This window comes from Heloderma suspectum, chromosome 5, assembly GCF_057233095.1.
Source record: "Heloderma suspectum isolate Gila_16-S chromosome 5, 16-S_ref, whole genome shotgun sequence".
Taxonomy (NCBI): Eukaryota; Metazoa; Chordata; class Lepidosauria; order Squamata; family Helodermatidae; genus Heloderma; species Heloderma suspectum.
The window spans coordinates 198,568,835-198,592,363 of NC_139462.1; the positions used below are offsets into that span (position 1 = coordinate 198,568,835).

A 23,529-nucleotide genomic window follows, 5' to 3' on the forward strand; every position below is an offset into this window, starting at 1 on the left:
TCTCTGCCACCAGATCCTGAGGCCTGGACGTACACCAACTGTTACTGCAGGGAGTCACCATTTTTAAAATGGCAACTTCCAGGAACTTCCAGGAGGTTGCCGTTTTAAAAATGGCGACTCCCTGCAATAAAAGTCAGCACACGTCCAGGCCTCAGGACCTGATGGCGGCAGCAGCAGAGGAGGAGAAAGAGACAGCAAAGGCAGCGGTGGAGAAGGCCATAGCGAGGAGGAGGCAGCAGTGGTGGTGGAGGCAGGAAGGTAAGGAGCTGAGGGGTTGTGCAGGGGTGGCAGGGGGGGAACCGAAGCAGGGTTCGGCATCTGAATCCCGCTTTGGGTTCAGGGCCGAGTCAGGTTGGGGAGCCAAATCAGCCCGAGCTGAATCAGGCCTGCCTCTGAAGCCATGAGGCAGCTTCCGAGTCGGATCGGGGGGTCCCTGAACAGCCCTAGTTCTGACTAAAACCCAGAATGGATGTCCAGCCCCACCAAAAGTGGAGCCACCAGCCTCCACTGCTTTGGGCTGATAGAGGCTCTACACCCCTGCTATAGATGTCTACTCAGAAGTAAGCCCCACTGAGTTCAGTTGGGCTAATTCCCAGGTAAATGGATATAGGATTGCAGCCTAAGTGTCCAAACTAAGTTTTGTCTTCAAGACACTTACTTAGCTGAAACAGACTTCCCTGGAATTCAGGCACTCTGAAGGGTTTTTTAGTTGGCTTCTATACCAGGGCTGGCCCTGTTCATGGAGACATGGGCATCAATACACACTCTGGCTGTGTTTCCACAAAAACGGAAGGGTGAAGCAAACAAAGGAATACCGGCGTTTTTAGGGAATTGGCATGGCTCTGTGCAGGGCTCCACGAAGGACTGCACCACACCATTATAAGTTGCTAACAGAAACATACTTCTGAGTGGGGTGGAGGGATTGGAAGTGAAGGTTATCAGACTGGCAGGGGCTGCTCAGCCACTAAGAGAGGCTCTACTCCCCTTCATGGCAATCTCGGGAACGAACCTCATTGACCACCCTGGGAGTTACTTCTGAGTAGATTCCACCAGTTTTTTTTCCTTTCCCTCTAAGTACCAGGCTTCCGCATTAGCAGACACCCCTGAAAAAATGTGCTATCATGTGACAGTGCAAATACACGATAGTGCATTCGTTCGGGGTTCCTGCTAACTCTTGTTGTAGTCAATGAGGCTTGTTCCCGAAAGCATGCTATCATGCATTTGTGTTATCGCGTGATAGCTATTGCACAATTGAGCGATAGAGTGATAGCGAGATAATGACATAGAGGGTATGCGTATTTAAGGAAGAACTGCGCAATAGTGTTATAATGAAATACCACCTTAGCGTGTAATATGAAAACTGGACTATGATGCTTGCAGCATCGTTTCCTGGGTCCAAAGGACACAAAGGAATATTAGCCATGGATCCCCCCCACGTGTAGTTCTGGAGAAGCGACCTGAGATAAATCTGACTTTCAGGCTGTAGTGGGAGTACTTGCTTGCCCACAATAGCACACTTATACACACTAATGATCTAGTGCTTATTTTCAAAGTTTTTTTCAAAGTTGGTCCCTCAGCATCCTGTTCCAAAATCGCGGTGAAACTTCCGAAAACAGGGAGGGAAAGGGTTGGGTCAGTGAGGTCATGGGCAGGTGAGCGACACCCCCCCATGGACAGGACTATGATAATGATTCAAGTGCGGGTAATGGAACACACCCCAACAGGACCGTAACTGAGCCGAGGTAAAAAGGAAAAGTCAGACTTTAACCAGTCTCAGAAGAACTGTTTTTTCTGTGATAAACTTAGGAGCGGCAGCTGGATGGCCACAACATCATGTATCTCTAACGACCTCCACACGCAGCCAAATCAGAGTAAATAGCTCATGAAAACATGCCCCATGTCCTCACACCCATACTGAAAAACGCAGGGAATGTACTCAGTTCTAACAGGCAAACTCTGTTTTCCCAGATATATTCAAAGATCAGAACTCTCGCCAGCCTCTGATATGTTGTCAAAGCAAGATCTCTGTAAAATTTTAATATCCTGTTTCCGAAAAGTACAAAAAGGAGGAGAGATTGAGGAAGAGAGAATCTACATGAAAACAGGTGCTTGTTAAATAAATATTTTTTCCTCCAGAACTACTGGCAACTCAGTGGTTATGCATGCAGAAAGAAAAACATTTTCCTCTCCCTCATTCCATTAGCCCAGTGGCTGACCAAAAACAAAAACGCTGGATTAGGAAATGCCAACACTTCCAACACAATTTGGCCTAATGCTCATAGTATGTTTCAGCTGCAGAAATGAATCTTTTTAAAAGCAGATTTCAACTTTATGTTTTAGACCTATGGGTTTCCCCCTCAAAAAACAGCAACATGATAACTTGCTACAAGGAAAATGTCATGGCTACCACATGTGAATTAGGATGGAATAGAAGTCCTAAATCCGTATATCTGGTAGTGTTTAATCCAGCCTGCCCCAGCCTGGTGCCCTCCAGATGTGTTGGGCTGCAACATCGTTCCCTGTTAGCATGGCAAGGCAAGTCTGAATTAATATGAGCTTCTGTTCCTCATCACCACACATCTGCATCATCAGTGTAGTGGCATGATCCCAAACCCATAAACCTTAGTGGAAATATTTCCCATGACTTCAGACATCAGTGGGGCTTATATCAAACTACAGGACTTCAGATGCTACAATGGGTCAAAGGATGGGAGTTATGATCACATGTGTCCCAAGATCTCTCAGTGGATTCTTTGAAATGATGATGATGGGCATGATCAACCAGAGATAATATGCTTAGGCAAGGAAAGCAATTGAACTTAAAAGCTCAGAACTTAGGCTGTATTGTGAAAAACATGTATGATGATTCGTTCTTTCATAACAGCATAGGAAGAGCCCTGCTGGATCAGACCAAAGGTCAGTAGCCAATCAGATGCCTCTGGGAAGCCCATAAACAGGACAGTCAGAAGACCCTTTTCCGTACTGTTCCCCAGCAACCTGTATTCAGAGGCATGCTGCCTGTGATTCTGCAGATAGGCTAGCTGTCATGACTATTGGCTATTGATAGCCTTTTCCTCCACAAAGGGCCATGCTGACGGGGGATGATGGGAGTTGTACTCCAGCACAATCAGAGGCTACCAGGTTGGAAAAGGGAGCGGGAATACCCTCCAAGTGTTCCTATTGGCTACGGCACCCATTTTCCCACCAGGGCCCTTTCAGACACACATTGTTTACTGATGTTGTGATTAATGCATCAGCCTTACCACTAAAAATATTGAACCTACAAGGCTAATACTGGTGAGTTCTGTTATTTGTCCACAAATATGGAGTAAAGCAAGATAAAGTAGTATTACCGATCATTTCTTTTGCTCTCACACTGCTGAAAATTGCCATAATATAGCATTGTATTCCCAAAGTAGTAAAAAATGGACAACAGTGTACTTTGTAAGAAAGATCTAAAAAGACTGTTTGATTATTTCAGTATATCACATTTTCATCATTTGATTATTTCAGTGTATCATATTTTTGTAGTTTGATTATTTCAGTATATCACATTTTCTCCTGCAGGCCGTCTTGTAGAATTAAGGAAACAAATTTACAGAGCAATGCTATACACGTCTATTTGGAAATAAATCCCACTGATTCCAATGCAGCTTTCTCCCCAATAAGTGAATATAGGATTGCAGCCTTACCTGAATTTGACGTATTCTTGTGGCCTCCTGTTCCATGTGCAGTTCTGTAGTTTCCCCACTATCTGCAAATAATAGTCTTCAGAATATCTAAAAAAGGTTAGAATAATAGAGGCACACATTTGCATGAAAAGCACAAAACTGTTAACATTGTCTTCTTCTTCAATCCATGTGTGATGTAGGCACTCTGGAGAAGGCTGGCCTGGCTCTGGGTCCCCTCAGAAAGGTTTTGTTCTCTACAAAAAGGCACTGGGACAGAGCCAGATAATCTTATGGGAGTGGGATTTTGAATAGCTATTTGTTGCCCCGCAGTGTTTCCTAGGAATGTCACAGAAAACTGTTGGTGGGATGGGTGATGAGTCTTCCTAGGCTCAGCCCCCCAGACTTCATTTCAGTTCTTGTGGCACCTGACTCAGTCTGCAGTGAGTCAGGCCAGTTTGTGGATTTTCACGCATGGGGGTGGGGAGGTACTGCAATATGTGCAAATTCCTTAGCAATTCAAGGAAATCCCTGAGCAATTTGTGCAAATTACAACCGTTTGTTGAAATTATGGCTGAATTTGCAAAAATTACCTCTGAATTTACGCAAATCATGTAGTTTGTGCAAATTCAGCCGTAATTTGTGCTAATTGCTCAGAAATTTGCAAATTGCAGAACCTCCCCCCCCCCAAATGCGCAAAAATGTTCTCAGAGTTTGGGAAACAACCGCAGAACTCTGTTGAGCCAAAAAAAAAAAAAAAGAACCAGATTTCACAGTGACAGACATCCCTAGTGTTTTCCCTGCACTTACTGTGGTTCTTCAAGGTGTGATAGGGCAAACTGTCAGTTCTCTCTTAGCCTTGTTAAATCAGGGGTGCAGAGCCTCAGGGCCAGAACCCTAATCTGGCCCTCTAATAGTCTCCAGAAGGCCATACCCCTTTCCCCTGGCCCAAGCCCCTTTCCCCAACCACAGATTGTTTGGCGTTTCCCTAGCTTTTGTGCAATTATTTCCCCATTTAAATGCCTCTCCTAAGGCTCAGTGGCCAGCGGTAAGAGCCTGAAACTAAAATGTGCTGGTATTCTTGGTATTTTGGGCCCTGCCCACCACAGAAAGTGGCCCTGGAGAGCTTCTCTGAAATGGAAAATGGGTCTTGGGCTGAAAAAGGGTCTGCACCCCTGTGTCGAATGATACTTCCCTGTTCATAACCAAAGTAAGGTGGCCATGTGTTGTACATTACAGAATACAGACTTCTATTTGAAGGGCTGTTGGAGGACAGTCATCTGTTTGAAGGCTGTCCAGTCCATGCTCAGTTTAAAGATATGGAACCATAAGAAGGGAGAACAGCAGGTGCCTTAAAGTTGCCCATCAATATTTAGCACTTGGACAGCAAATTGAGGAAGGTACACAGGTCACTTGGTCACATAGTGGCCACACATAGTGGTCACCTGGCCACTATGATGAGATGTGTTGTATATCTATTTAAATTAGAGTAATTATTTACAAATGTGTATCCATACACATCATGTGCAAATCATGTGCAAATTTTGTTGTATCCTCTTTGCTGGTGATGCATTTCCTCTTCTTTGGTGATCCATAAGTGGGCACGCTAAACCAAAGGTAGACTCTGAATGTCACTAGCAGAGAAAGCTGAGCTAGCTGCCATTTACCACTCAGCTAGGGGCCATCTCACTCTTCTTCCGTTGATATCTGAAGTATTTTGGCATCTGGGAAGATATGGGTTCTGACTTGACAGGAAAGTAGAACCAATCCCCCTCCCCATTCATTCATTCATTCATTCATTACATTTCTATACTGCCCAGTAACGGAAGCTCTCTGGGTGGTTCACAACAATTAAAACCATAAAGTACAAGATGATAAAAGGTGCACGGAACACTGTTACCTTTCCCGCCGAGGCGGTACCTATTTATCTACTTGCAATTTCTTGCTTTCGAACTGCTAGGTTGGCAGGAGCTGGGACTGAAGACAGGAGCTCACTCTTGTCACGCGGCACCCAGGTCTCGAACTGCTGACCTGCCGACCTTCCAGTCTGCAGTTCAGCGTCTTAACCACTAAGCCACTGCGGCCCAATATAAAAATATAGAAGCTTAAAACTACAGTATAAAAAGTAAAAATAATAACCAAATAGAACCTTGCTGTAGTGCAAATATTTAAAAGACAATAGCAGATTTAAAACAGAAACTAAAAAACTAAAATGCCTGGAAGAATAAAAAGGTCTTCACCTATATGGGAGGAGACAATTCTTCAGGTAAAAGCGAGCTCTATGATCAGATTATTTTAACAAACAGGAATCTCATCCATGTGTTCAGTAGCATACGTACAGGGTCGGTATAATCTCATTTAATCTGGTACAGGAACAGGGTGGCCCTCCAGATGTTGTAGGGCTGCAGCTCCCATAGCCAATGTGAGGGCTGAAGCATAGCCAGAGGAGAACGGCCAATGGTGAGGGCTTCCACTTGATGAAACTGAGAAGAAAACCCCTCAGGTCATCTGCCTCCACTTTGGTCAGTTGTCTTCACTGACACACCATGTTTCAGTCCTTTTAATCTCTGGGTTAAAGAGACACCCACTATGCCGAATTGGTTCCCTCTACCCAATACAGGAAAAGTAACAAAGAAATATGTTTTCTAATGGTAGCACAATAAGCCAAACACATGGGATTTTGTATTGAAAACAAACCCATAAAATTTATTAAACACAAAAAGAGCTATATATACTATTCTCGGTCCTCTCCTACCTACTCTATCCCCTCTAAATCCTCTTCCTCAAACCCCACTAACTAGATGTAGCTTCTTCAATCCCTAAGGCCTTATTTCACTTCTGAGTGTCAATTAATTCCTTTTATCACCTCAGAATCCTCCCCCCCACACAAGCCCCTCCCACCTTTCACTCACTCTCTAACCCTTTATTAACCCTATCTTACCTGGGTCACAGTTAACACTGCAACCTTATACATGAATATAACAGGCATATGCTACAACCACACATTCCCCATCCCTCCTGTAGTCAAACAGCAGGGAATGAGCATCATTCTTCTCACAACCCATTACTTCCTACTTGTGAGCTCCCCGAACCATGTGGACAGTTGTTGTTGTTAGAAAACTGAATGCTGCCCTAGATGGATGCAGCAAGGAATTTTTTTTCCTTTCTTACAATACGTGCCTGATGTGGTTCTCGTCCAACTAAATGCTCTGCAGTGGAGAAAGCTCCTACCTTGATTCATGGGGTTCTGTGCAGTTCTCTGCCTACTATGGTATATGGCAGCCTTCCCCAAATGGGTGCCTTCCAAATGTGTTGGACTACAACTCTCATTGGTGTCATGCTGGCTGGGGATGATGGGAGCTGTAGTCCAACACATCTGGGGAAGGCAGCTTGGATAAAGCTGATATTCAGGCTAAGGCTCTGAACTATAGCAGAGCACAGAGGGAATGGTCAGCAAGTAACCAAAGCTCTTCAAATTGGGGTGTTTCTTGCTGAGTGGGATGGACTTTTCTCCACACCACAGATCTCTCAAAGATACAGGAGTTGCTTCTGAAGAAATATCTGGCAGTCCTACTTGAGAAAGCCTCTGACACAGACATCCCTTCCTGTGTTAGTGCCAGGGAAAATCTCCTTCTTGTTAAACCAGGTTTTTAAACATTAATGATGTTTTGAGAGACAACCCTTGTGAAAGCAATATAAAGCAGCACGTCGCCTTGAATTTTCACTTCTTTCTTTCTTGGGCTCTTTCAACAGTTTCACTTTTGTGTTCAAGGCTGATGTTCAATATTTTTTTAAAAAAGGATGTTTGTCTGCCAAGACATATTCAAACGGAGCATCACACTCATATCAAATGAGCCACCACAAAAGATTACAAAGATGCACACACAACTGAATTTTTTGTCCTTTGATTAAGCATCTTGCAAAGAGACATAATTCAGATTTGAAAAAGAAACATTATGTGTGTTTGTTGCCAATACCAATCCCACTTGTGCCTTGAAAGTCACTTAGGGTGTAATCCTATGCATGTTTAAACAGAAAAAAATCCTACAACTCCTAGCATGTCCCAGCCAGCATGGGGCATGCTGGGAGTTGTAGGACTTTTTTTTCTGTCTAAACCTGCATAGGATTGCACCCTTATAGTGCAATGTTTTGGGGAAAAGAGTAGCCACATTACTGAAGAACCATCCATCTGATGTGCAGAAGCCCTTAGATGATACATTAACTGTGAAATTCCATACATGTCTACTTAGACGTGAGCCCCATTGAGTTCAATGGGGCTTACTCACAGGTAAGTATATATACTCACGTATCTGGAAGCAAACTTCACTGGTCTCAACAGGGCTTACTTCTGAGTGGATATGTATAGAATTTTACTTCCTACCTAGGTCTAAAGGCTCTCTCTTGAGAGTTATGAATAGTTCAGAGTTAGAACGCCTTCCATTCTCCATGTGTTTGCAACTTTGTTGGATCATAGTAGTTGAAATATTGTGTTTTTCCATTTGCATGTCTGGAAAAGATACAGCCCCATGGTCTATATAGATGGCAGTTAAGTCTTCCAGAGGAAATATGGTCCTTGATATGGACATAAAAGCTCTTTCTTATATCTGAAAATACTTAACTGCACCATTGTCCTCCACTGGGGGTGTCAGGGTTCCCATTATGACCTGGACTTCCTGAGCAACTCCTTAAGGATCTCTTACCTCCTTCAGAGTCCACTTGCCTTCTTTTACCTTCTCCTTTAGGGTTTAGGCTGTAGGCATGGGGTAATAGACACTCCAGAGACAGGGTTTAACCACAATAGTTTCCTGGCATTTTAAAGCAAGCAAATCACAACTAAAGGTACTTACACAATAGAGCTGAGTGACACAAATGGCATTAAGAGAAAATAAAAGTTGCAAAATGCAAGTTCCTTTAGCTGTATTTAGACTTCTCTGGGCTGCTTCTTCCTGCTCCCTCTTCAGGCTCTGGTCTCCTGGATTCTGTTCTTAGTCTCTGGTCTTTCTGACTCTTTCTTTTTATACCTTCCTCCCTCAAAACTGAAAATACTGCTTCAAACCTGAAGAAATGAAACTTAGCTAAGGAAATGAAACTAATCCTCTCAGGGATACCCCCTCCCAACAAAAAACCCCAAGCCTCTAAGTCTGACCTTTTTTCCCTTTGCCTCTGTAGGCCTCAGACCTTCACAGGAGCTGTGGATAAACTGTATATTAAGTGCGCGCACACACACACATGCACACATAGATTTTGGCACCAAGAAAAATGGAATTCTTTGATCTGTATAGATTAAGCATATGTCTATGATTTGACTTATTTTATATAACTAACAGCACAATCTTATGCTCCAGCTACCTCTGACTGGAGACTCTATTGTAGCAGATCACCACAGATCAACTCCGCTGGCAGAGGAACCAAAAATGGGCAGAACTGCAGGGAATGTTGGGTGAAGTCACAGGACTACTCAGAACCCAATCATGCCAGTGTAATGTTACACCAGCAAAATAATTTGTGTAAGTTAAAACTCTTCCATCTCTTTCGGGTCAATCGAGAGTCAAAATACACTGCACCCCACCACATCCTTCCATTCCATTCCATTCCATTCCATTCCATAGGGCCTTTCTACATGAGGCATTTATTGTGCACTTGTCATTCCCTACTCACAGTTGTTTATAGGTTCTTTAGACAACGTCGTGACCCTCCAGTTTCACTTCTGTGTCTAACCAGAATTTTTGGCGAGATTTTTTAGAGCAGGAAAAGACGGCACTTAATTGTGAAAGCGAAAGAAAGCTTGATTTCCTCTTGGGTATTTCTGCTATTTCTGGTATTCTGCTGTACCACAGTGCCACTTAGGCTGAATCTACACATAGCAGTTATACCATTATCATACCATTATCATAACCATTGCTGCCCACTGGTGTCATGTATACCAGTAGTTATGTTAACAGTATGATAACAGTATAACTGCTATGTGTAGAGAGGTTATGTAGCAGAAAAGCAGGAAATGCAACGCTCTTCGTCTAGTGCTCAGATCTCAATTCTATGACAAAACTGAAAGCAGATATGATGGATTAACAGCTGATTAATAGCCTCATGGAGAAAAGCTCATAGTCATGATGGAACATCGGTTTCCACTAATTCTTCAGACAGTAATGGTATACCTACAATGGTAAATAAAGCCCTATCAGGAAACCCATTACCGATATGATAAGGCAGAGGCAAGCAAGCTTGAGCCCTCCAGATGTTTTGTGCTACAATTCCCATTAGCCTCACTTGCATGGCCAATGGTCAGAGATGATGGGAGCTGTAGTCCAAAACCATCTGAAGGCCAGCAGGTTGCCCACCCCCTGTGATAGGGCATGCAGCATTATCTCTCTGGCCTTGAGGGGTCTTTGGTGATGGGAACTATGGTTAAAGGAGGACTTGGCACCAAAGAGGGTGCACTTGGCCCAGCCAGCTTGGCCCAGAACAAACATAGGAAAGGCATCACTTTCTTGTCCTGAAAATGAACATTTTCATGTAATGAACCTTAACAGATTGTAGCTGATAGACAAACTCAATGAAGAAGAGTTTTAAAAATCCAATCATTTCAACTTAGCTGGTTTTACTAAGCTACTGCTTACATAAAAAGTATGGTAATATTAGTATCAGATGATAGTTCAGCCAAGCAAAGAAAAACATAAGGGGGCTGTAGAGAAAATTACTCAACAATTCCATTCGTTGGTGCTGAAGAGCATCATACATTCCAGAATAATTTTACTTAGAAGGCTGGAGCCTGAGGGGACAATCTCTATGAATTAAGGGGAAGACTATAAAGCTGATACAACAGAAAGGAGGGGGAGGAAGGTGACTTGGGGCAGTTATACCGTCTAGGGGAAACTCCTGTGAAAGCCAACAGCTGCCTAAGGATATACGCTAGCTAGAGATCAGAAAATGAGAACAACTGTCAGCATCTGGAAGATATGTCATTGGATTGGCAACATACAGTATTAGAAAGCCACAGAGACAACATTCAGCTTCAAAGAACATCAAAGTACTCATGCTCAGCTTCAGCTCCATGGTCACATGAAGGACCTACATACTTGCATACGGTCTAGCACTCATAATGAATGAGACCTCAAGTATGACTAACTTGGATCTATTCTAAGTAGGACTTATGTTGTATTTTATCCTTAAACAAAATAATGAATTGATCCTGAGGATTAAAACTCAAGGCTCAGAAGCTAGATGGCTTGGACCTTTGTGACATAGCTTGGCCTCTGCGTTGGAGGGTGCTAGTGAGGCTGACACCATCACTTTTTGCCACAGAGGATGGAGAAAAAGAATCAGAGATCAAAGCTACTCACAACAACGGGTGTAGTGCCATCCACTGAAAACATATTTATTTTTACCCACCGTTCGATCCAACAGAGGCTCACAAGGTGGCTATTTGTCTGCAGATAGTGGTAAGATGGGGGTGGGGGGAGGATCCTGATGTGGGATGAAGCAGATACCTCTAAGTATCGCATTGCTTTAGAAGTTTCATTGCCAATCCACAACAAAGCCCCTCGGAATGTAGGAAACCTTCAGACAGGGCAGGGTTGGGAGGAGGTCGTTTTTTCATGCTTCTTATTGAGGCTGGGTTAGAACTAAACATTAAAAGCACTCTCTGTGGCACAACACCCATTCAGTCCCAGACATCTACAGCAAAATGAAAAAGTCTTCAGTTTGCTACTATTTCTTTTTAAAATGTGAAATAGCTTTGGTTGATCGCTCAACATCTATTTGCTTTTCTACGAAGGGCCTTTCTAGTTAGATGGCATCTAAAATGGTGGGGAGCATTTCGTTTTACAGGCCTGTTTAGAATGTTGTCGTTCTGTCTTTTATGATTTTTTAATTTTTAATTTTTGCAGCCAGGACATTATTTGTTTCTTTGTCTCCTTTGTCTTTGAAAGAAAGACAGTTTCTTTCTTTCTTTCTTTCTTTCTTTCTTTCTTTCGTTTGTTCGTTCGTTTGTTCATTTGTTATTTTTTACAAGATTGCATTCATTTGGTCCCTTCTGTGTTCAAGAGGTGACAAATATATGCAAATACCCAACTCAATACTTATTGTGCAGATCAAGCAATGTGTTTTAATCTGGGCAAATCGCCCAGCCAGGACAGAGAACAAGTATCACATTTATAGACTTTTCTGCTATCCCATGGATGATTTATTGCATACCTTCTAATCACCTCAAAGACATGTCAGCCCAGTTAAAATAACAAAAATAATGAATGCTACTTGGCTAAACCAGTGTCCTCTTTCCAGCACTAGCCCATACCAAATGTTACACAAGGGGTTGGATCCAGGAACAGCCTTCCGCAAGAGTGGGACTTTCCATGAGAGTAAGAGCTCCACTTGCAGAAGGTCTCTCCACCTGATATTTGGGAATCCCACTCCCCTCCCCTCAGACCACAGCTCACCTCATTCAGCAGGGTCTGAATTTTCAGTGGGATGGCAGGGCTACCGGGGGAAGGAAGGGGCAGGGAAGTCCACTTCCGTCAGCTCAGATGGGTCAGTGGGCAATATCTCAGAGCAATAATGGATTAGAGTACAAGCCTATATTACCAAACAGCTTGAAGGACATTGAAAATGATTGGATAATCAGAAATTTAAATAAATGGGAATTCAATTTACATTGGCTTGGGTCTACTTGAAGGGCACGCCGTGAATTCAGATAATAAGGAGAACTGAATGAACAAACATAAAATGAAGGGGGCATAGCTCAGTGACAGAGCACTTGCTTTCCCTTGTTCAGTCCCTGGAATCTCCAGTTGAAAGGATCTCTTGACTAAAATCCTACTGACCTACTGCCAATATGTTTCAACAGTGCTAGGCCTGATTATGAGTGGTCTGACAGTATGTGGCAGGTCTTTACATCCTTATAAAACTCAAATAATATAGTTGGTGAAGGGATGATCAGGTCACCTCTACAGGACTCCAATCTCTGGTATTATTTTTGAGTCCCCAGCAAACTATAACTAAGCCTTGAACATAGGAAAAAATACCCCCTGTATATCTTGGCTAATATTTCATTGTATTTATTTTATTTGTATCCCACCTTTCCACCAAGTAAGTGGCACTTGAAGTGACTACGAATCATAGAAACCAAAAATTTTAAATAAAGACTTGGTGAAAACAATCATAAAACAAATGCATTACAAACACAGTTAAAAACACAGCAATAGAATAAAAAACTGCACCCAACCTGGGCAGGCTCATATGGGAGATGGTGGTCTTTCAGGTTTCCTGGTCTCAAACAAGGGACCAGGCTTCGTGTTAGTGGTTAGTGTTCTTGGAATCTGGTAATAATAGACCAGCGGTAGACAACCCAGTGCCCTCTAGATGTTTTGGACTACATAATGCCAGACTACTGGCCAGGCTGGCTGGGGCTTATAGGAGTTATAGTCTAAAACATCTGCAGGGCACTAGGCTGCCCACCCCCATAATAGGTAATTGGTCTAACACAGCATGGCAGTTCTTAAGTCTGCTGAATGCACCAGTGATCAGGTGAAGGGTCTCTACACCATTGCATGTCCTTGGCAGTGTGTTGATCTATATCAACAAACCATTCCTAGCAGTTTTCACCTCCATCAGGAGCAGGACTTTTGTAAAGTAGATGGGTCTTAATTGCCCATTCAAGACCAAGCCAGCCCAAATACTTTGAATTGCTGGGGAAATTCATTCCCTGGTCCAGCTACTGTGAGAATTGCAGCTAAGCTTGGAGGGAACAGGGAATTCTGAGGAGCAGCAACCCTGCTAACAAAAAAGCACGACGTCCCCACAAGCCATGGTTCCAGTACTCCACTGGTGGGCAGTCCTGCCCCATCACCCTATGATGCAAGGGTAGGCAACTTTGTGCCCATCAGAACTTTTGGATTTGGAAGTCCCATGATCCCTGACCTTTGTCCATGCTGGCTGGGGCTTATAGGAGTTGTAGTCAAAACATCTGGAGCCAGTCCGGAATCCAACTGCTTGACTGGCCTCGGCTAATACTACCCTTAGCAGTAGGTGAACTATGTGACTCAAGACCTTGGCCCTCCCTGGTCACCACTCATTAGCAGTGGCGTAGGATTGCAGCACACACCACCACATGCCCGGGCAGCTGCGCCTATCGATTGTGTTGTGCGGCGTCTCATCCAGTTGTGATTCATCAGAGCATTCTGAATGTGCGCCCTGACCTAGAAGCCTCTCGTTAAAAAGATATAGCATTTAAACAATATGTGCTGATCAAAACACAAAAAAGCCTGAATGAAAATATGTTTTTCTTGACGATTTTTGTCATAATGATACATTCTGGCAAAACTTGAAACCTGATGGAAACGAACAAATGATAATATTTTTTAAAAAACGAAGTCTCAGAAGCATCCTCAGCTGTAAAGGAAAAATCTTGCTGAAACAGGTTATGGTAATTTTTGCTTCTTTAAACCTGTAACATAGAAATCAGTACATATAGAAGAAAACTCACCAACAGCCACATCAACAAAACAGTGGCTGTTTGCTTGCTTGTCATTGTGCATTGCTGCATTAACGTTATGAGCATTATGTAGGAGAGTCGAGCAGAAGCAGTAGTTCTAGGGCTAAATATTGGGATGAAGCCAGAAGAGCAGTAATAAGTCAGGCTAGCAAAAAACCCATACAGTACTTTCAGGGATGCTGGGGCTTGAACTGGGAAGGCAGGATCATGGTCTACCTGGAACTGTGTGAATTTAGACCTCAGAGCACCTTCAAGTAGAGAAGAGAACAGGGAACTATGGCAGTATTCAGTGTACCTGGCAGCAGTGTGAAGCTCTTCGATTGGCCATGCCCAGGTTTGTGGAGGTCCTGGGCATAATACCATCCAGTAGGTCCCCTCCTCTTTTGATAGGTCCTGGAGGGCTTACTTCACAGGGGTGGAAGGCAGTAGCAGTGATGCTCCAAGCAGCACTGGCTGCCTGGAACTAGCTGTCATATCCCACAATGCCTTGTAATGCTTCCATGTTGGCAGCATTGTGGGAAATTTAAATGGCGGCTAGGGCCAGCCGCCAGCAGTAGGCCTTGGCAACTGCCCAAGGATACCAGGTGTGGACGCCATCCCTAATACATCCCTACTACTGGAAGCCTGGACTTCTATGCTTGCCTGGCCAACAGAGCAGTACCTCCTGTGATGTGCACTTCAGGCTCCGGCTCCAGTCCCTGGATTCAGCATCTGATGTGAGGGACTCTGGGTTGGAGAATACACATTCCAGGTTTGGATTCAGACATGGCCACTCCTTTCCTAAGCCTGCGATCTCAGGTCTTGACCAAGGTCCTATAATTCAAGGGTCCTCAGGCCCTTCTAAGGTTCCAGTCCAGCCCTCCAGGGTTCCCCAAACAGCTCCACCCATTTTCCCTGGCCTTTCTCCAACCACTGATCATTTGGTGGTTTTCCAGCATTTGTGCAGTTTTCTTCCCATTCTAAAAAGTTGAAATGCCTCTCCTAAGGCTTCGTTACTGGCAGTACAAACTTTTAAGCATGCTGGTATTTTTGCCCCTGCCCCTTTTCCCTTTGGCCCCACCCACCACTGGAATGTGGCCCCTGAGAGCTTTTCCAAAATGGAATTTGGCCCTCGGGCTGAAAGAGGTTCAGCACCCCTGCTACAATAAGACTCCATCATATCCCTGATTTGTGATGGGCACATCACACATGGAACAATGAACATACCTGGTTTTTCAGGATTGCGACAGCTGCGTATGGATGTAAATCAAATACATTTAAAACAAAAGCAGACACCCTACCTTTTCTTCTTGATAGATGATGACCAATTGTTTCTCCACATCTCTTTGCATTTTGAGGCTTGTTCAGTCTTCTGAATTCCAGTTTGATTAGGAGTTGTTCTGTTTATATAAAAAGGAAAATCCATCTCTGAAAGAATAAAAATGGACTTGGCAGCAGCACAATGCGTTGCTGTGAAGCAAAGATAAGGAACAGCTAGAATTTGGGAGGGGAAGAAATGCCAGCGAAGTCTGTTTCACTTCTATTCTGTGGCTTCAGTCTAGAGAAGGACTCCTTTGAGTTGCCACCAGAAGCATATTCGAGTTTTTAAAAATTAAGTTTAGCTTGTATTGCTCAGTGCATTGTGTTGATTCTGATGTAAATCAGAAATGTTTTCTTTTAAAAAAAATGGAACTTGCATGTAGCTTCAACATAATTACATCTCAAAAAATGTACCAGCATATTTTAACAATAAATAATAATGGCTTCTACAAAGCTATTCCCAAGATGCTACTTTCAAGAATAAATGTGCATTTCAGATAATACAATTATAGTTTATTTATTACTTTTATAGCCTGCCTTTCTTCTATGATGGAACACAAGGCAGCCTACACAGGGTTCCCTGGCAGGCCTCCAACCACACAATGACTAGACATAGACCTACTTAGAATGTCCGGATTTACTGCATCATGTGCTGTAACCTCACATCCTGGGCCCCTGACATCAGATGCACACCTCAATATGGCAAGAAAATCTTCCACACAGAGAATTCCATTCATCCACTTACTCACTCACTTACTGTACTTATTATTACATTTATATAATAAATAAATAACCACATTATTTATTTACTTATTACGTTCCCTGCAGGTTTGCCTATTCTCTTGCAACACAGCCCAAGCTAGGGTGGCCACATGTCCTCTTTTACAGAGGACAGTCCTCTGTTTGAAGCTGTCCTCTATTTGAAGGTCTGTCCGGTCAAATTCTGGTTTAAAGATAAAGAACAAGAAGAACCATGAGGGGAGGGGCTGTAGCTCAGTGGTAGAGCACTTGCTTTGCATGCAGAAGTTCCCAAGTTCAGTCCCTGGTGTCTACAAGTAGGGCTGGAAAAACCCGTGCCTGAAATTAGGGATGGCGGAGAACTCTGCCATGGACTCCAATGAGTCTGTGGTGGAATAGACGAACCCCCATCCACCACCCCGTGAAGCTCACCTGGACGGACCCTAGCTGCCACCGGCCGGGTCCAGGTCCGTCCGCTGAGTCTGCAGCTGTCCGCTGCAGGTCTGCGGACACAAATGGCGTCCACACAGCGGATGCCATTTGCGTCCCTGCTCTTTTCACGATAGGCTACATAAATCTTTATGTAACCTATCACAGCAATATAAATAGCATCCACTATGCCATTTGCGTCCCTGCTCTTTTCGTGATAGGCTATGTAAATCTTTTTGCGTCTGCAGACCGGCAGCGTGCAGAAGTCCGGCTGCGGATGGATCCGGACAGCAGCTCTGCAGATGTGCTGCGGAGTGAAGCCAGCTGGGGAGGATTCCGGGGGGAGGAACGGATTGCCTCCCCCCCACCACGGACCCCCAGGTGGACTGGTGCGTGGGGTTCGTACACCCCTACGTGAAATCATGGAGAGCTGCTGCCAGTCAGTGTTGACAATACTGGGCTAAGATGAACCACTGGTCTGCCTCAGTATAAGTCAGCTTCCTAAGTTCCTATGTAACAGTTGCCCATCAACAGTAAGCACCTTAACAGCAGACTCAACAGGCAGACACCTGGTCACAGTCTTCCACACTATGATGAGATAATTTTGATAATGTAAATAGAAATACAGTACAACAATCATTTCCAAATTTGCTATGCAAATTGCTATCCTCTTTTGTCCTTTTTTGGTGATGAATTGCCCTTTGTTTCTTTCTTTTGTTGGCAATTCATACGTGGACACCCTAAGCCCAACAGTATCTGAAGTGAGGAGGCATCATGCCACTCCAGCCCTCCATGTGCACCTCTTCAATTCTGTAGCTGTGAGGAACTGAGGAAGCTGGAGGAGTGAACAACAATAACTGGGCTAGCTCAAGAAGTGCAATGGAGTCCCAACACTGGCTCATTCTCCCATGCAATGAAAAGGGAGCCCTCTTCTAGTCGCCTTCCTTAGTCTCAGACACTAGCGGGCATTGCTGTGGGTGGCTTCCAGTCTGCTGTGGTGGACCGGTTTGAGGGTGAGTGAAAAATGAACAGGTCCTGGAAGGGAAGAGGCAATAGGTCCTTTTATGTTTCTTGCCAGGATTCTGGTATGCACACACCACACCAGGCATATATGCAGTTTGTCCATACTGAACTGGATGTTACATATGGCAGCTCCCACCCCACAAAATTCCCTTCCAACTGAGAACAGGCATGCACCTGCACTAGTTTGTTTCTGGTGTTTGCTGAAAACTTTTCTTTTCAGGCAAGCATTTCCTGACTGATGAGTAAATTCCAGCCACTGTTTTACTGATCTATTTGCTTTTACTTTTGTATGTTAACTGATTGTACACTGCTCCAATATCTCTTGATGTGGAGTGACTTATAAATTCTGTGATAAATAATATGTGAACATCTTAAGGCCCATCAGCTATGAGGGGAAGGGGCAGGAGGAAGAATCCCAACCTCACTCCCCCTTCCCCACAAAACCCACTCACCACACCCACTCCTGCAAGCAAAGAAACAGGCTCAAGCCCATCCTTTGTGCCACCCCATAACAATGGCAGCAAACCTCAGAAATGGGTAAACTGACCCCATCATAATTCATAACATGCTTGCAGAGTTGACAATCTAATTTTCTAAACTCAGATGAAAGGTTGCTGCTATTACAAGTTTTTCAATTATTATTTTTGCATGTACTCATCACCGAAGTTCATCATGGGAATGTGGCATGAGTAATACATTGTTCTTTTCCACCCTGCATGTCATAATATAGTGTGTCATGATGCATCCTTCTCTGGTTGTTATCACATCTGCTTTGTCTACAGCATTCATCATCTAAGCATGCACAAAGTTTGAGGAGTTTGGATGCTTAGTCATGCAAAATGTGCATGTGCAGGAAATATAAATCTGTTCATACTCAATCTCTGTTTGAATTACAAAAATATTAAAGTTTGTTGGAATGAAACCAAGGCTCATTATGCATTCCAGAATTATGGACCTACTTAGATTAGATTTATGAGCCAACTAATGTTGAGTTTAGGTGGCATCATTAGCAAACAGTCTTTCTGTCACCCATTTTCCTACCTGTCATTGAAACTAATACCATGGGCTTGGTCACCTCCAGTTCTACCCTAAATGGACTTCACATTATGCCTGTTAATCCTCTCTCCTGAATATGGTTCATAGTTCTCGGGGTTGGGGGAGGACATTTCCAGAACATAAATGGTGCTCCACAGCAACCCTTGTTCTGCTTTAGGGTGGCCACTTACACATCACCAAAAAAAGAGGAAATGCATCACCAGAAAAAAAGGATAAAAGAGGGCACCAATTTGCATATGCAGATTTATGCAAACATATAAGTACAAGTGCAAATTTAGAAATAGTAACTATAATTTAAATAGAAATACAGGTCATCTCACTGTAACAGAGAAGACTGAGTGGGTGACTTGTGAGCCTGCTCAGTCTGCTGTCCAGATGCTGATGGGCAATTTCAAGACCCTCCTGTGCTTCTTCCTTATGAGTTTTTTACTTAAACCAGAGTTGGATTGGACACCTCTTCAAATAGAGGACACCTTCAAATAGAAGACTGTCCAAAATAGAGAACTGTCTTCTGTAAAGTAGGACACCTGGTCACCCTTGCTTGCAGAAGGAGAAACAGGCATAATAGTACCCCATAACTGAGCAAAGGGCTGGATGTGCCTGATCTCATCTGATTGATCTTGGAAGCTAAGCAGGGTCAGCCCTAGTTAGCACTTGGATGGGAGACCGCCTGGGAATCAGGCTTCCTGCACTGAGCAGGGGGTTGGACTCGATGGTCTTATAGGCCCCTTCCAGCCCTATGATTCTATGTTCTACAATCTAATATCCCAATTGATGGACGCAGGCTGGGTCATGAGGCATTAGGGTTGGCTTCCCTTCCCTTCCCCTCCCCCACCCCCACTCCAGCGTAATGATGTCTCCAAATACATCCCTTAGGAATGGATGATCGGCACACACATATACTGGAGAAAATAACATGCTGTACTAAAAATAAAGGGAGTGTTGTCTTAGATGGACAGATAATCATATGAGCCAAACAGCAAGTAGCATTCTGATTGTAGCTGTATCAAATAGTATTAACAGAACAGCGCAAAGAGCCAGGATCAATGTGCTAGAATGCAATTGTTTATGAATGAGTAGCGCATATTTACAGCGACCCCAGCATGATGTGCTAGAATGGCAACGATGTTATGCCGCCATCAAAAGCAAGCACATTAGTGTGAATATTGGGGGTGGGGGGAGCATAAAGCAGAAAACAGTGCTAAAGCAAAGGAAGTCCAACCTCCACAGCCAGAGGCATGACTGTGTCCTGATAACAGCAGCAAGCTTTAAATAAAATTGATGATTATTTAGAGTTGAAAAGCCATTAGCTTAGAGCCATACAGCTCGGTTCTACTTGAGTCTCTGGGACAACTGACATCATCATCATCACCATCATCCTTATTGGCTTTTGATATCCAGAAGTCACCCACACCACTGCATCTTGGAAAATGTATCATGTACAAATTCATACTGCATGAATCTCGCTTTAACTCTTTTTCTGGATGTACAGGAGTACAAACCACTTATACCTCCACAAAACCACAATGAAACAGAAGAAAATACCATGCCAGCCAGTCTCCTGTGTTGCAATTCACATTCCCTCTGCAGTAACCAACGCAGGGCCGGCCCTACCATTAGGTGGAGTGAGGCAACCATTCCTCCTGAGCCCCTTGGGGGATTCCCTTCTCTTGTAGGATAGAGCTATGAATGCCACACAGCCTAGCCTGTACCCCCTAAACTAGTCTGCTGCCCTCAGATGTGGTGGTGAACACAATCGCTTGACTAGAGTCAAAGTAAAATTTAACTGCCAGCCCAGTCAGCTTTTGTATGTGGAACAGAGGTAGGTGAGGGTGCCACCTTGTCCTTTGCTTCAGGCAGCAAAATGTCTTGGGCTGGCCCTGAGCCAATGACACCCCAAACTGGGTAAATACTGTATTTCTTAGTCCAATATCTTCTTACAAAATTGTAATATCGTCTTCAGTTTTCAGATGTTTGGTGGCTTTAACCTTTTCTGTATGTTAATTCTCCCTTCTTTTTTTCTTCCTCAATCTGAATTCTAATACTGTCAGAATTCTGGAATCAATGAAGCCTGGTCTTATTAGCCAGAGTACAAGTGGATAGTCAAAAACAGCTCAAGCCACATGACCACACATGCAATAGATGCTCCTTTATCCAAGTCTGGCACAAGACATTTTGTTGCCCGAGGCAAAGGCACCTTTCCTCCCATTCCATGTACAGAAGCCAACCAGACTGGCAATGGAAACTTACTTCAAGACTGGAGACAGGACACTGTCCTCCACTGTACCTGAGGCCATTTGTCTTCTTTTACAGAGGACAGTCCTCTATTTGAAGGGCTGCCAGAGGACAGCCTTCTATGTTGAAGGCATCCTCTGTTTGATCATCTGTCCTGTCAAGTTCAGTTTAAAGATAAAGAACCATCAGAAGGAAGAGCTGGGCCTTGACGTTGCTCATCGACAGCACCTGGACAGCAAACAAAGCAGGCACATAGGTGCCACGGTCACAGTCTTCTACACTATGGTGAGATCTACTGTATTTCTGTTTAAATAATTATAATGATTTGCATCTATACATATAAATTAGCAAATGAACATTTGTGTCCTCTTTTGAGTGATGCATTTCCTCTTTTTTGGCAATTCATAAGTGGCCATCCCAGCAGGGTAGCCTAGGGGGTGCAGGGCAGGCCATGTGTCACACACAGCTCTGTCCTCCAACATCTCACCACTGACCCGCCACCTCCAGCATCTGCTGCCTGAGCAGGCTGCCTCAGGCTGCCCAATTGTAGGACTGGCCTTGCCTGTATCTTTGCATGCTCTTCTCCTTCATTTCAAAAACTAAAGGAAAGAACGGACTAGGTTTCCTAAACGCTGGCTATAATTTCTCCTTCTTTCCCCAACACTGTCCTAAGTGCCTGATGCTATTCCCCATGTTTGTTTGTTTGTTTGTTTCATTTCATTTCATTTCTATACCACCAATAGCCGAAGCTCTCTGTTCTCAAAAATTAAAACCAAAAAGCTCATAGTAAAATGATATAAAATATATAAAACATTAAAACCACGATATAGCAATATTTTTAATAGCATAGCTGAAGCTCTCTGGGCGGTTTACAGAAGTTACAACATTAAATACAATATAAAAAGTTTAAAAGCCATTTAAAAGCACACAGACAATATACACAAACATATAACTAAAAACAACATTGAACTATCAGAAATAAGTGAAAACACATCCAAGACCAATTAATTTCAGCGTAAGAACATTGTTTCTTCCAGCTGCTGAAACTTTTGCTTCCCATTCTTGTCTTACACCAAGAATGTTACACCACCTTCTCTCCCCTGTCCTACCCCAGGTACATGGGCAGTTGGGTTGTGCCCTATTAATGGGACGGAAAGTAGCCTAGATGCCCTGACGTCCATTTCTTCTTCCCCAAATCTAGCACTCCCCTGCTACTTACAGTTTAGATACCTCCCCTCACCCAAAATTGGCATCATGTATCAAGTCTAACAATGTTCTTCCATGTTATTGTATTCTTAACATTGCTCTGTACATTATTCATTCTTTCTCACTGTATTAAGTGAGCTACTATTGCCATTAGAAACCAATAACTGTTCCTCAGTAGGATACATGCTTTTAACTTCTTAAGTATTCTGCCACTAATTTCATTGAATTAGATAATGAGACTGCATTGCTGTTTTAGGGTTCATGACACATTGATTAATTAGGTAATATGCATTCTAAATGCTGGGTGAAATGGACCGTAAAATCTTAAACTGCGGAAGTAACAATTTGTCTTACAACATTAATCATGGCAAATGTGTAAGAGATGGTCTGACACTCAGCATGGGGTGTTTTTTTTCTTCATGCAGAATTGCCCCTAATGTTTTGACCATGTGAAGAAGATTGAATTAAGTCTTTGTCATCAGACATCTATCCACCCACACCCAGACACTCATCTGGTTTCTGCCATATTCTTCCTAAAGTGAGGCTCCTATGCAATTGAAGGAGAATCAGGCCCTTGGAAATTGCTGTAGTTAGGATCACCAAGAAAGTCATAGATCATAGAATCATAGGGTTGGAAGGGGCCTACAAGACCATCGAGTCCAACCCCCTGCTTAGTGCAGGAAGCCTGATTCCCAGGCGGTCTCCCATACAAGTACTAACCAGGGCTGACCCTGCTTAGCTTCCAAGATCAGATGAGATCAGGCGCATCCAGCCCTTTGCAAGTCACTCTTCTCTAAAACAGGAAGTGACCAACTGGTAGCCTGTGCCCAGAAGTCTTGCTGCAAGAACTAGCTGATGGGTGGGGAACAGTGGAGGCTGGTGGCTCTGATATCAGTGGGGCAGGGCATCCACTCTGGGTTTCAGTCAGAACTCTAAGAAGCTATCCAAGGTGCACCTTGGATAGCTCCTTTAGAGTTCTGACTGAAACCAGCAGATTCACCACCCCTCTGACATCGGAGCCACCAGCCTCCACTAGTGGGAAACCTTTTTTCTGTTGAGAGCCCCATTTCCTCTGGGGTGATCTGTCAGGGGCCACATGCCAGCAGCGGATGTGGCCAGAGCCAAAAGTGGGTAGGGTCACCCCTTTTCTCTCTCTCTCTTTCTGCCACCCTAACCCCGCCCCGCTCTCTCAGATGCTCTTTCTCCCACTTCCTTGTCATCCAGCGAAGGGTGCTCTTGCCATATGTCCGAACTGATCACTTGCAGAGGGCTTCTGAAGTTAGGCCAAAGTCATAGGGTGGCCATGTGTCCTCTTTTAGAGAGGACAGTCCTCTATTTGAAGGGTTGCCCAGTTCAAGACCAGTATAAAAATCAAGAACCACCACA

The 23,529-nt window shown here is 43.8% G+C and overlaps 1 protein-coding gene across 1 annotated transcript in view; it reads right to left on the reverse strand.

The window, feature by feature from the left end:
- Window positions 1-23,529, reverse strand: part of ST8SIA6 (ST8 alpha-N-acetyl-neuraminide alpha-2,8-sialyltransferase 6) — a 56,526-nt gene that overhangs the window by 22,453 nt on the left and 10,544 nt on the right. The window contains exons 3-4 of the mRNA XM_084860473.1: window positions 15,438-15,536; window positions 3,693-3,779 (exon numbers count right to left, since the gene is read on the reverse strand). Of these exons, the coding sequence (XP_084716599.1) occupies window positions 3,693-3,779; window positions 15,438-15,536 (186 nt within the window). The remainder of the gene's footprint in view (window positions 1-3,692; window positions 3,780-15,437; window positions 15,537-23,529) is intronic.